The sequence below is a fragment of the Chiloscyllium plagiosum genome, chromosome 24 (genome assembly GCF_004010195.1).
Source record: "Chiloscyllium plagiosum isolate BGI_BamShark_2017 chromosome 24, ASM401019v2, whole genome shotgun sequence".
Taxonomy (NCBI): domain Eukaryota; kingdom Metazoa; phylum Chordata; class Chondrichthyes; order Orectolobiformes; family Hemiscylliidae; genus Chiloscyllium; species Chiloscyllium plagiosum.
Window position 1 is genome coordinate 35,871,722 of NC_057733.1, and position 15,196 is coordinate 35,886,917.

General features: G+C 38.6%; 1 protein-coding gene across 2 annotated transcripts in view; it reads right to left on the reverse strand.

The window, feature by feature from the left end:
• Nucleotides 1–14,213, reverse strand: part of nploc4 (NPL4 homolog, ubiquitin recognition factor) — a 65,236-nt gene extending 51,023 nt beyond the window's left edge. Inside the window, exons 1-2 of one of the 2 annotated variants that reach the window (XM_043714785.1) lie at nt 14,075–14,213; nt 5,737–5,817 (exon numbers count right to left, since the gene is read on the reverse strand). In XM_043714785.1, coding sequence (XP_043570720.1) covers nt 5,737–5,817; nt 14,075–14,089 — 96 coding nt within the window. In that variant the 5' untranslated portion in view covers nt 14,090–14,213. The remainder of the gene's footprint in view (nt 1–5,736; nt 5,818–14,074) is intronic. The other variant, XM_043714786.1, reaches the window with a different exon arrangement.
• Nucleotides 14,214–15,196: the final 983 nt, after the last annotated feature.

Consider the following 15,196-nt stretch of genomic DNA (forward strand, 5'->3'; position numbering starts at 1 on the left):
ATCTTCAACTGCTTCATCAAGAATCCAACCTTCACAACAAGGTCAGAACTGGTTCAGCCTCAATTGGAAGACTGCATCCAATTCTGGGCAATGTACTTTCATAAAGATGTGAAGGATTTACAGAATATGCAGGAAAAGTTTGAGAATGGTTCTGGGGACAGGGACCTTCAACTATTTGGAAGAGATTTGATAAAGATGTTTGTATCATGAGACATTTGAACATAGTACACAAAGAGATTACTTCCATTGACAGAAGGATTCACATCCAGAAGCTACAGATTTAAAACAATTGGCAAAATAGCTGAAGGCGATATGAGGAAAAGTTGCTTTGTGTGGCGAGTGGTTATGATCTGCAATGCACTTCCTGAAAGTCTAGTAGAAACACATTTAGCCATGGCTCTTAAAAAAGCAATTAGATAAGTACTTGGAGGAATAGGAGGCTATTGGAAAAGGTATTAGTCAAATTACTCTTGCAGAGATCCAGCTGGGACTGGATGGCCAAACCATCTCCCTCTGTGCTATAAACATTCACTGATCCCAAAAAGAATGTTTACCAATGATTGCACATTTCCATTTTACACTTCTCAAATAACGGTGCGCAATCGATGTCTTCAAGGAGCAAGATTTAGACAACATTCAAGCTTCAGCCGATAAGTGGTTAAGGAACATCTGTGTCACAACCAACACAATGCAATGACCAGCTCCAAAAAAAAAACAATTCTGCCTTGAGATACAATGGGTATTACCATTGTTGAATTCCCCACCATCAACATCCTGGGGCAGTGTGACAGTCATCATTCCCTTAACTGGACTAGCTACACAAATTCCTTGGCTTACAGGTCAGAATTTGGGAATTAATTTCAAAATGACTACAGAACTGTGTGAACATTCTCATCACTCAAACTGCAGCAGTTCAAGGCAGCAGCTCAACATCACTTTCTCAAGACAGTTTTGGGTGCGAAATAAATATTTGCCTTACTAGTGCTGCCCACATCCTCTCAAATGAATTTTTAAAAATTCCTTGCTTTCCCAACTTCCTTAAGTATAACACTTTACTTGTATATCCAGTAAACGCACATCTTATAAAAGTTACTACAACTCAGCTGACAAATTCCACCTTTAGCAATACACACATCATCTGCACTTCTGAATTCTAACAGAAGTTCCTACATTTTAAAGCAAATTAAACATGGTCTTATTTTGCATTGTTTTTTGACTTTTTCAGCCACACTGATCCAAACGCATCCAAGTTTGACATGATAAGTAACTTGAACTCCAGAGAATAGGATTTTGTAGAGGCTGGCTGCAGAGACATAGAATCCCTATCGCACTGAAAGAGACCTTTCAGCCCACTGAGTCCTCACTAATCCTCCAAGAACATCCCACTCAAATCCCTACACTATTGCTGGCACCCCACATTTACCATAGCTAGCAACGCTAGACACTACGGGACAACTTAGCATGGCTAATCCACCTAACCTGCACATCTTTGGACTATGGGAGGAAACCAGAACACCTGAAGAAAACTCACAGAGACACAGGGAGAACATGCAAACTCCACACAGACAGTTGCCCAAGGTTGATATCAAAGCTGGGTCCCTGGCGCTATGAGCAGCAGTGCTAATCATTGAGCCACCGTGCTGCCCTTCATATGAGAGAGATGATTGAATCCAAAAGACATCTTATTCACGAAATCAATTCTTTTACTAATCTTGATTTAAACATTTTTTGTTTCAAACAGTGGAGTAACATCTTTAGAATGGGAACACACTGTGGTATTAAACAGAATAGCTGGCTTGCAGGAGGTGCTTTTTCATGCATCTGCTGCCCTTGCCCTTTGAGATAGTAGGTGTCATGGGTTTGAAAGATGCTGTTGAAAGAGAATTATGAACTGAAGTGCACATTACATATGGTTACAATGCTGCCATCACATGCCAGTGGTGGAGGAAATGAATGCTTAAGGTTCTAGATGGGGATGCCAATCAAGTAAGCTGCTTTGTCAATAGTAACATGCTTCTTGTGTTGTTGGAGCTGCACTCAATGAGGAAAATGGATTGTAGACAAACTTTGGGAAGACAGGAGGAAAATTTTTCACAAAATTCCCAACCTCTGACCTGCTATTATCTCTGGTCCTGTTTAGTTCCTGGTCAATGGTAACCACCAGGGTGTGAATAGTGGGGGAATTCAGCAATGATAATGTAATGAATATCAAGGGAACGTGCAGTTACTGCAACATGCACTAAGTGATCACATATTATTTTCCAATGGTGAACAGAATATTTATCTTAACATGTAAACATAGCTGAATTCATCTGTATAATATACTCAGAGCACAATTTATGTAATGCAACTGGTACAAATTGTAACCTGGAATGTCAAAATAATCAAAACTTGGAAATATTTTTCTAATACTCCTCAGTTATTTCAAAGAAGATGTTTACTGTCTTGTTGCATTTACCCAATCTTCTTAAATGTCAGTAGTATTCATTATAATACTTAATTCATGTTCTGATATCACTAAAATTGTAAAAACAGGTAAGGCTTAAGGTTACAAAGTCAACACATTTTCAAAATTGCCTGTCCTTTTATCAGTATTGACCAGCCATGCATTTCCAGCTGCTTATATTTCATTTCTTATATCAACATTTGCATGTTTTCCTTTTTATTTTGCAGCTTTATATTGACTGAATGGGATATAGTGTAAATATTATACAATGTGAAGAAAGTCGAATAAGGTAGCCTTGAGAAAAGCTGTTTGCTGATAAGGCGAGTTGGTGTTTTACATCATTGACTTTTTAAAGCCACAAATACAAATTGGAGCAAATAGACAATCTGAAGAACTGAAAGATGACTGCTGACTTCAACAAACTTTTGTATGTTTGCAACTACTTGTAAACAAGTTAATCCTCCCTTTTGACTGGCTACCTGTTCTTCATTTGGATTCCCGTCTGCTCAGTTGAGTGTTGTGGCTGAAATCTCATCAATAAAACAGCAATTTGCTTGCATGTTGGAAGTACAATTTCAAATGCATGCAAGTGGCTAAAATGTAGCACATAGTTAATATAGACATGGACTATAGCAAGATTCAAGTAGAAATGAATAAGCTTAGAGAATAGACATGTAATCAACAAACAAACATTGAAATACATTAAGAAAGTGGCAATGCACTTTGGTAGGAAGAATAAAGAGACCATGTACTCCTTTGAAAATAATTACCTACATGGGACAATGGAACTAAGGGATTTGGAGGTGAAAATTTACAAACCATGACAAGCAGCAAGACAATGAAAAAGCTTAAACAAAAACAAAAAGCATTGGTGTTCATTTCCAGGGGAGGTAATTCAAAATTTGTATAGAATCTTGGTTACACTATACTTGACATATTCTGCAAGGTTCTGGTCTCTATGTTAAAAGAAAGGATAGAAGCACTGAAAAATATTCAAAAGTGTTTTACAAGAATGATACCAGAACTGAGAGGTTATACCTATTAGGAAAGATTGAAAGATCAAGGCTCTTCTCTCTGGAAGAGAGAAAACAAACTGAACTAGTGGAGATCTATCAGATTATAAATGGGCCTAATAAATTAGAAATTGAGAGTGTTATCACTTGCACGTGAGACTGGAAAGAGAGACCACAAATATAAGATAGTTAGAAAAAAATTACTTTAGCTAGAGTCAAGGCAATTGCCCAGATGCAGTTTAGAGAATGTGATATAAAAGGAGAAAGGAACAGAAGGCTATGTTGAGGAGTTAACAAAAGAAAGTTGTAAGGAGAGTTTTGTGGAGCATATAAACTGTTATGAATGCATTGGACTGAATAAGAAAGGCTCTAAGAAGCAGCCTGGGAACTACAGACTGGTGAGTCTGACATCAGTGAGTAGTAAGTTGTTGGAAGTGATTCTGAGGAATAGGATTTACATGCATTTGGAAAGGCAAGGACTGATTAGGGATAATTAGTACGGCTTTGTGTATGGGAAATCGTGTCTCACAAACTTGATTTGAAATTTTTTTGAGGACATAACCAAAAAGGTTGATGAAGACAGAGCAGTAGATGTTGTTTACGTGGACTTCAGCAAGGCCTTTTACAACATGGAGAAAGTGAGGTCTGCAGATGCTGGAGATCAGAGCTGGAAATGTGTTGCTGGAAAAGCGCAGCAGGTCAGGCAGCATCCAGGGAACAGGAGAATCGACGTTTTGGGCATAATCCCTTCTTCAGGAATGAGGAAGGGCTTTCCTCATTCCTGAAGAAGGGCTTATGCCCGAAACATCGATTCTCCTGTTCCCTGGATGCTGCCTGACCTGCTGCGCTTTTCCAGCAACACATTTCCAGCTTTTACAACATGGTAGACTGATTAATAAAGTCAGACCAATGAGATTCAGGGACAGCTTGTCAAATTGGATACAAAATTGGCTTGATGGTAGGGAGCAGAAGGTGGTAGTGGAGGGTTGTTTTTCAGACTGGAGGCCTATTCCGCAAGGATCAGTGCTAGGTCCACTGTTATTTGTCATTTATATAAACAATTTATGTAAATGATTTGGATAAGGAAGAATGGTTAGTAAGTTTGCTGATAACACTGGAATTGGTGGTATAGTGAATAGTGAAGAAGGCATCCATGTGCACAAAGGGATTTTGATTCTTTGGGCCATTGGGTTAAGTAGCAGCAGATACCGTTTCTTTTGGATAAATGCGAGGTGCTGCATTTTAGTAAAGTGTTAATGTTAGAGCCCTGGGTGGTGTTGTTAAGCCTAGAGACCTAAGGTTTAGGTACAGGTAGATAGTTCTTTGAAAGCTATGTTACAGGTAGACAGGGTGGTGAAGAAGGCATTTAGAACACTTGCCTTCATTGCTCACACCATTGAGTATAGTAGTTAGGATATCATGTTGAGGTTGTACACAACATTGGTGAAGTCACTTTTGGAGTACTGTGTACAGTTCTGGCTGCCCTGCTATAGAAAAATTATTAAATTGGAGAGGTTCAGGGTGTTGCTACGATTAGAGAGTTTGAGTTATAAGGCGAGGCTAGATAGGCTAGAACCATTTTCACTGGAGCATTGGAGGCTGAGGGGTGACTTATGGAGGTTCATAAAATCATGAGAGGCATAGATGAAGTGAATAGCAAAGGTCTCTTCAAACAGGGAGTTCAAAACTAGAGCGATATTTTTAAGTTAAGAGGAGAAAGATTTAACAGGGACCTGCGTGGCAATTTTACAAACCACCCTCTGTGTGGGGGGTATGTGGAATAAACTACCAAAGGAAGTGGTAGATGCAGATACAGTTAGAACATTTAAAAGACATTTGGACAAGTACATGAATAGGAAAGGTTTAGAGAGATATGGGTCAGATGCAGGCAAGTTAGACTAGTTTAGTTTGGGAAACCTGGTTAGCTTAGATCAGTTGGACCGAAGAGTCTGCTTGCATGCTGTACGACGCTAGGTGCTTCAAATATGAGGGGCGTGCTAGATGCAAAGCATGAGATATGTAAAATTAACAGGAGCCAGTGTAACAAGTAATTTTATATTTAATGGAATTGGAGTCCAATCATTTAAATATCAAAAAAGGAACAGAAATTTACAAATAATACTTAGTTAAAATAGCTACATAAATGTGAAAATTTGTTATTTTTTTTCAACATGTTTACCAAAAGTACTCAAGTAGAAGAGAGATATAAAGGAAGTATACAATAGGTTTAACAGAGTTCTCAGAAGCAAATCCCCCCTGAAGAAAATAGTTCATTACCTTTTTCAAAAATTGGGCTCCTGTTTCTCTTTTGCCCACATTAATCCTTTTCATACCATGTGGGGACTGAATGCGGACAATCTAAAAGATTAAATAAATATTTAAGTGTACACAAACATGATAAAATTTTATGTAAGCACTGACAATAACAGTAGCAATATTACGCAACGCTCTTGGTTAAACTTCAATTAAAGCCCTTCAAAATTGGAGATCTGGGAACATTTTTGAGCACTCAAGATGTCAAATGGCCTGCTAATTCGTATTAATATTTTCAGTGGGACTTCAGTGAACCCAAACAAAAAGCTAATAAAAGTACTGAGTTATTAAATACTATATGTTTGTAGTACCTCAATTATTTCAAATCAATTTTGATCCAACCGATGTCAGCTACTTTGGGTTATCATTTTGCCATTGGCAGTAATTCTTTTGGACCTCCCAATCCTACTTTAATATACATTTCGACCATGCTTGCAAGGACAAACATTTATCCTAACAATCCTCAAAATAAAACCAAGGCACATGGCATTCTATCATATTAAAGATCAATCATCAAAACAGGGGCACTACACAGGATTTGCTGTCTTCCTACAAATTGTAGGACCATACGAAATGGGAGCAGAATTAGACCATTCACCCAGAGTCTACTCCATGAACCACTCATAACTGATATGTTTCTCAAGCCCATTCACCTCCCTTCTGCCCAATACACGTGATCCCCTTACCAATTATGGACCTATCAGTATTAAATACACTCAATGGCCTGATTTCCACAGTTTAAAAAAAAAAATCACACAACACCATGTTATAGTCCAACAGGCTTATTTGGAAATACAAGCTTTCAGAGCACTGCTCCTTCATCAGGTAGCCAGTGGGGCAGGATCTATAAATTCTGTGTCTTATGATCCTGCCCCACTAACTACCTGATGAAGGACCAGCTCCAAAAGCTTATACTTCCAAATAAACCTGTTGGACTATAACCTGGTGTTGTGCGATTTTTAAAACTTTGTCCATCCCAGTTCAACACCAGCATCGCCATATCTTGGTTTCCACAGCCCTTTGCGGCACAGGGTTCCACAGATTCATCATCCTTAATTATCAAATTCCTATGGTACAAATAAGTTGAGCTTTTATAAAAGTCTTAATGAACTCTATGATCCGAGCAGTGAATTTCAACGTATGAAGTGTTTAGTCTGATCCTGATATTAGCCAGCCTAATTCTATAACAATGCAAGTCCGCGCAGTTCATTTTAAATAATCAACTGTTGTTTGCAGTGAAAGCCTCAAGAACAAAAGTGCATCGTAATGCTGCAGCTGCAATGTTTGACCATTGTGTTTCCCATCGATCCATCGAGTCTGTCAGTCCACAATGGATCATAAGAAAGGGATTTCTTCCTAAGCCACAATATTCATAAGATCAATGGATAATAACAAGATCTATAAGAATGTGCATTGACTAAGCCATTATAACCTGTAACTGATGAGGAAAGCATGAATCTGACTTCAGAGGGTAAGGCCACAAATCTGAAGTAAATGTTGCAATACCATTGCCAATTTCATGAAGTGTCCAGAAATGTCAAATGATTCCTCTTTGCCATGAGCAAATACAGTCTATCAGCCTGACTTTTGCATTAAGGATGAGATTAAGTATCCATAGCTTTTCTGGAGCAACTGAATAATGTACAGCTTTGACACAAAAAGTTAAATGTCAAAATCCGGGATTTGATTTCTGATTTGCCCCATTCACCCAAAAACTGCACACCAATGATATTTCACCAATAGACTCACCATTGCAATCCAGAGAAAGTTGGGAAATTGCTGTACTCACCACATAGTTATCCAATAATGATAACAAAAAGGTTAGGACTAGTAAGTTTAGAATTTGGTTTTTTAAATGGCGTTTAAAAAAAGACAATTACTGCCAAACAAGCTCTATGGCCTTGGAAACTCAAGCATTTAGATTGCACTTATTCTTGGCAAGCTTTAAAAAGAACTCTATTCTTAAAACTCTATTTTTCCACACTCTTTTATTCCTCTTTCTCAAGCCTTCTTTCTCTTCCTATTTCACACTTTGTACAGTATATGATTTGACATAAGAGTTAAATATTCTAATTCACACCTCCACGTTTTCCTTAACTTCATAGATTGAGGGGGCTGCTGTTATTTGCCTCATATATACACGACCTAGATCCCCTATAGCAGTAACCCGCTTATAAGAGTTATAATTAGCAGGAGGCTTCCACTTAAAGCTCATGGAAAGGCATGGGCAATTAAACCATGAAGAAAAATAATCATCTTACTTTCACAGCTGACTATAAAATGTGTCAAATTTTGAGATATTACTAAGAGATAATATTACGAAATAAAATATATTTTGCAGAAATATTTTAAAAGTGCATACACACTATATCTTAATTTTGTCAGGCTATAGCATAAATAGCATTGTCTCAAGATAAACAATAAAACTGCAGTCAAATTTAATTAGTTAACCAATACCCAACAGCTGAAAGATCTTAGACAGATGGTACCTGGTGAGCAGATTCTGTGCAAGTGTTTAATAATGCATTGAATCTCACACTGCCTGAATAAAAGTAGAGAAAGAGAGCTACCAACTTGCTGCTGCTGCTGCTATGGATTAACTCTAAAATGGTTCTAAGAAGTGTGTTAAATGTATTGTTCCAAAATGCTATTTCTCTTGCAACCTTTTGCAAATATTCAAATCGATACTCCTGTAATTAGATCACTCTTTGTACTATCGGGCTTGAATATTAAGTTCTCTTTCCAAAACAAAGCTTGCACATAATTCTTCTTTTATTTCATTATAATTCAATCTGTCAACATCTTGCCAGTCAACAGTTTATATGTAACTACACTAGGGAAAAAAAAGCAGCCCAAAATTTAACATAGTACTGCCCTCTTCACATACATCATGGAAAAAATGTCACTCACATGATACCATCCAAATTTAATTTGATACAAACGATTTTACACACAAGTTGACTTTTTTTGTTGACATCTAAGGGAGTAAGCAAACCAATTAAATCCAAATATAAACATCTCTGAGATTTGTTCAATGCTTAATTGGCAGCTTTCCTTTGAATTCATCAGATAGCTACTTACATTCCTTTGGATGAAATTACTTTTTTTTAAAATAACCTCACCAACCCTCCACCCTCCTCCCCAATACCCCAACACCCCTCACCCCTTTATTTGCAGCTCCTCTTAAATCCACCTGATGAAGGAGCAGTCCTCCGAAAGCTAGTGTGCTTCCAATTAAACCTGTTGGACTATAACTGCCGTTGTTTGATTTTTAACTTTGATTGATAATGAAATATTCAAGCAGGTTATTGAAGAAAGGTTACGCCCGAAACATTGACTTCTCCACCTCTTGATGCTGCCTGACTTGCTGTGTACTTCCAGCCTCTTGTTTGTCTACCCTGAAATTACCTTTTAGCTATTTTACATTTCAAAGATTTTAAAAGAATTGTGCAATGAAACGGCTAAAACAGATTGCTCCACGGATAAGGAAAAATAAAAATCCACTAGTGCAGAAGAACCAAATTATTATTCAGTACAGTCTTCACAATAGTTTGTAATTTCACCTTCAACAAAGGACTAGTTACCACATTTCCAACTGTTTAATAAGCTTAAGTAAATCATAGTCTAATGCAATGTTATTGTCTTCCAAACTGGAGGAAGAACACAAGGGCCCAAATAAAATCAATTAATTAAACTAGAATGGACAATTTCATATTCAATTTCTGGAATGCTACCAATTTAGTATTTTTCTACCTGGGCATTAGAGGTGGTACATGGAGAACAAATCTGTGGAAGTGGTCTAAGACACTGAAACCCATAAAAGTGTCAGAACTAAAATACTAAAAGAAAAAAAAGCATTTTACGAGTCTTCTCTCAACAGTAGCTGGTAAGAACCAATCCCTGGATTGGCAAGAATTTCAAAATTTCAAAAAAATTCTGGCAACTCAAATTCTGTATGCTATCATTGCCCTACATGCTCCATTCAGGAGTAATAATCTCTTGACCGACAATGATTTGGAGATGCCGGTGTTGGACTGGGGTGTACAAAGTTAAAAATCACACAACATCAGGTTATAGTCCAACAGGTTTAATTAGAAGCACTATCTTACAACCACCTGATGAAGGAGCAGTCCTCCGAAAGCTAGTGTGCTTCCAATTAAACCTGTTGGACTATAACTGCCGTTGTTTGATTTTTAACTTTGATTGATAATGAAATATTCAAGCAGGTTATTGACCAAGTACAAAATGTGTCAGCATATGAACAGAGAAGTCCAAATAAACGAAGCAAAATATAAAAATAATAGTACAGTGATCAATTATACTTACACAAAAATAGTTTGTGTAAATTAATTATTCTACATGTTCATGAAAATCTAGTGCCATGTCTCTTGATTTTTATGACAAATTATTTACTTGACTATCAGAAATATATCCAATTTTATTCAAAAGCAATTAGTTTTAACAATTCTTACATATTTTCTGTAAAACACTGCTCAACCCAGAGACAGAGTTTACATTATTATTTTAATTTAATAAAATGCAATAACAGTATAATAGACTGGATTGGATTATGTTAAGAACAAGGAGAATGGCCTTAACCAGTGGCCCTTTAAATTAATTTATGTACTAATTATGTAATCTTTGTTATTGATTTATTTCCTATGGCCTTTCAGAAAGGGAGTATGTCAACATCTTAGGTTAGGAGTCAAGACTGAACATGATCACACTGCGTTAACAATCACAACTGAAACTACATCTGCGTCAATTCATCTCTGCTGTCAGTTATGTTCAATAATAACTCCAGCCAGTAATATATTGTGGCAACAATCACTGTTTAACATTCTTTAAAAACGTTCTCCTTAAGAAAGGATATACTTAACTCAGAAAGGGTTAACACGGCTGACTCTTAGGTTGAGAAGGTCATCCTATGGGTACAACTGAAGCATAATCAGCTGACACTTTCCACTCTTATGGTGCAGCAGTAGTGTTCCTACTGCTAAGTTAGAAGACATGGATTCAAGTGTAGAGTTAGGTAATTAAATTTCAAAACAGGATGATTAAAAATATCTATACCTTCAGAAGAATAAGAGATGATCTCATTGAAAAGGTAGAAAATTCTCAAAAGAGCCTGCCACAGTTGATACGATGTGGCTTTTTCCCTGGCTGATAAGCAGAGAACATTATCTCAGTCTCAACAGGGGGTCAGCCGGTCAGGTTAGAGAAGAGGACAAATTTCTTCACCCAGAGGCTTATGAATCTTTGGAATTAAGTATCTTCAAGAGCCATGGATACTCAGTTATTGAGCACGTTCAGTACTGAAACAAACAGATTTCTTACGCACTAAGAAAATCAAGGGAGGTGGAGAACAGGACAGGAGACTCAAATTGATACAGAAGATCAGCCATAATCGTATTGAAGGGTGAAGTAGACTTGGATTGTATGGCTTATTTCCAATTCTGATCAACATTACATTTGATTTTTTAGAAAAATGCAGATTGGCCAACCTCTTGTAAACAAGGCTTCATCATAACGTGCCACATCACCATATATTTTAAAGAAAGATGCTCATTTATACTGCACGTTTCACAACTGACAGACAGCTCAAACCACTTTATGGCATTTGAAGTACTTTTTGAATAAAGGATATTGTAATGGAGGGCGTGCAGTCAATATGCATGTCACAAACCTCCATAAAATAGCCATGACATGATGTCCAGATTTTTTTTTGTGATTTTGACTGAACACTGGGGTTAACATGCTTGTTCATTTTTGAATGTGCAATAGGATCATTTACATACATCTGAATAGGCATATAGAGTTTCAGATTAACACCTCATCTGAAAGATGGCACCTCTATCAATGTCACACACCCCAAGGACTGCATTGGAGTATCAGCACAGTTATTCTATGCTCAAGTCTTGGAATTAGAGTTGAACACAAATATTTGAGGCGTGAGTGTTGCTAACTGAACCAAAGCCAGCATTCAAAAACTGAATTCCTATATGCATTTCTTGGTTACAAGATTTTACTTCACACTGTCACTTTTGTCACATTTTCCATTACTAATCCATTGTAAATTCTTACGCCGTTTTTCATAATTAAAACTGCCCACACATTTACACTGTTACACCAGTGGTAGTGTTGGAGTGACTCAGTTCCATATCTTGCTAGTTTCTCAACCTTTAGTGCAGACACACTATGTTCCAAAGGGCTTCTTGTCCTATTTTCTGATTGGCAATGTTTTCATCTTTTACAAATTATAAATATAAAATCAAAAAGGTGTTATACAGACACAACAACTCCCAATCCACTGTCTGCTTTACATACCATTCAAGATTCCACAGCTAAAACTCTAACATGAGTGTTCTCTCCATGAACGCAATCTGACCTACTGTCTGTTTCCAGTAGTTCATCTTTTGTTACTGGATTTCACACATGCTGCAATTACTGCATCTATATCCAAACTCCCACTGACAACTATCCTTGCTTTTGACAAAGCTACAGCAGACTGGCTAGTTTTATTTTTAATTTTAAAACATTTAAGTAAATAGCTTGCCTTAACTTTCTAATCCAAAATGACAACATACAACAGTTGATCATTAAATAAAGTGTCCATTTTCCAATCTACCAACTAATTCATTTGCCATTACCATTCACAACCTTCAAAGTGCAATGAAGTAGCAATTAAATTTTTAAAAAATTTGCATTAATTTGCATTAATCTAGTCCCTTTAAATTAAATGTCTAAAGTACTATAGATAATTATATACTTAGATCCAGGTAATTATCTTTAAACTTTCATATCATGGTTACAAGATGCTGCCTCACAGCGCCAGAGACCCGGGTTCAATTCCCGACTCAGGCGACTGACTGTGTGGAGTTTGCACATTCTCCCCATGTCTGCATGGGTTTCTTCCAGGTGCTCCGGTTTCCTCCCATAGTCCAAAGAGGTGCAGGTTAGGTGAATTGGCCATGCTAAATTGCCCATAGTGTTAGGTAAAAAGGGGTAAATGTAGGGGTATGGGTGGGTTGCGTTTCAGCGGGTCGGTGTGGACTTGTTGGGCCGAAGGGCCTGTTTCCACACTAAGTAATCTAAAAGATATAGTAAAGCATTTACTGAACTGTTAACACCTTAACTATTTACATGCACATAATACTCCAGATTGAAAGCAATTCATCTGGAATCTTTTAGACTGCCTTCAATTTGCAATCTTTCAAGTACACAAAGAGTTGCAAGACTTCTTTGTTTTTAAAAAAACAAAATCAGGTTGTTCAAACAGTGTTTCTCTAGCTTACTTCCTCAAACTATGCAGACATATTAAATTCCCTCCCCATGCAAAATTGCCAACTCATTCAGGGGTATGAATCCACAGAGGGCAGCAGCACTCCAGCACTTGGCTCAAGCCAATCTTCATGTTCAATTGAGGATGGGACAAGCTAGTTTACAGACTAGGGGTCCTGGCCAACATGACTCAGTCCAAACTATGTCCTTCTTTAGTGACTGAGCAACTAGGTGTGCTTATAAATTCAATCGTTCGGTAAGACAAATTGAACAAGCTAGAAAAATAATTCTGAATACTGATATTTAAAAGCACAAAACCTATAATGGTAGTGAAATCTGTTGCTCAACATTTGACTATGCAGCAGTGTTTAACTGCTGTTTGTTCAATTTTCAGAGGCCAAAAATGCAGCTTTGCCGTGAACGAGTGTCCCATTCATACAAACAATGCTGACAGGACACACAAAAGAATTAGGCAATACCAGTATAATTGCTGTGACTGCATTCTCCAGAAAGTTCAGTGGGAGCAAACATAATGGACTAGTAACAATCACAATTCGATATGTCGCATCAAGCAGGGACTGAGTTTAACGGAATGATCACTTCAAACTGGGCAGCAAGGCAAACCGACAGTCCACACATTGATTAAATAATCCAACGTTGCTGCAAGTCATGTTGGAGGTTATGTCGTGTGATTGTGTGAGTGGCCGAGAGAACCCCACATCCTTCCCTCGGCCTCCAGCTGCTGAGGCAGGGAGGGAGAGCGGACAGATCGCTGCCTCATTGCTCCGAACCCGGTGGGTGCCTACCGGACTCCCGGGCCTGAGGCTAACGCTGACGCTGTCAAACCCCCAACCTCGGACCAGGCCGACCGGGCCTGGGAGTTCAGCGGGAGACTCCGGGACTCGGCCCGTCTCCCGGGGTAGGGAGAAAGAGGGGCCCGCCAGGGGTTGGACAGGAAAGTTTGAGGCCCCAGGCCCGAGCAGGCTACAAGACTCGCGCCGACGGTGAAGCCGTTACTCACGATATTTTCCGCCATGACGCCCGTGCAGCCGCTCCTCGGCCTTTTACCGAAATCTGCCTTCCAATTCCAACGCGTGTCACCGCGGAACCCGTCCGATGCCGCACAGCACAAACGAACAATCAGTTCCGCTGTACAAACGTTCCCCCATCTGTATAACACAGTGGAAATGCAAATAAAAACCTGCAATTTTATGTACAAACTGTCACACGCTGAATGTGCACAATAATTAATTGCACATTTGCACAATCTGACCATAAATTTTCTAGCATGTCCCCCACTTCTATTTCGTTTCCCCTTACAAATACAGAACAGTTTTTAACTTTGACACTAATGAGGTGGAGTTAGAGTCATATACATGTACAGCATGGAAACAGACTCTTTGGTCCAAACCGTCCATGCCGACCAGATATCCCAACCCAATCTAGTCCCACCTGCCAGCACTTGGCCCATATCCCTCCAAACACTTCCTATTCATATACCCATCCAAATGCCTCTTAAATGTTGCAATTGTACCAGCCTTCACCACTTCCTCTGGCAGCTCATTCTGTACACATACCACCCTCTGTGTGAAAAGGTTGCCCCTTAGGCCTCTTTTATATCTTTCCCCTCTCAACCTAAACCTAAGCCCTCTAGTTCTGGACTCTCGACCCCAGGGAAAAGACTTTGCCTATTTATCCTATCCATGCCCCTCATAATTTTGTAAACGTCTATACAGTCACCCCTCAGCCTCCAACGCTCCAGGGAAAACAGCCCAAGCCTGTTCAGCCTCTCCCTGAAGCTCAGATCCTCCAACCCTGGCAACATCCTTGTAAATCTTTTCAGAACCTTTTCAAGTTTCACAACATGTTTCCGATAGGAAGGAAACCAGAATTGCACGCAATATTCCAACAGTGGCCTAATCAATGTCCTGTACAGCCGCAACATAACCTCCCAACTCCTGTACTCAATACTCTGACCAATAAAGGAAAGCATACCAAATGCCTTCCTCACTATCCTATCTACCTGTGACTCCACTTTCAAGGAGCTATGAACTTGAACTCCAAGGTGTCTTTGTTCAGCAACACTCTCTAGGACTTTACCATTAAGTGTATAAGTCCTGCTAAGATTTGCTTTCCCAAAATG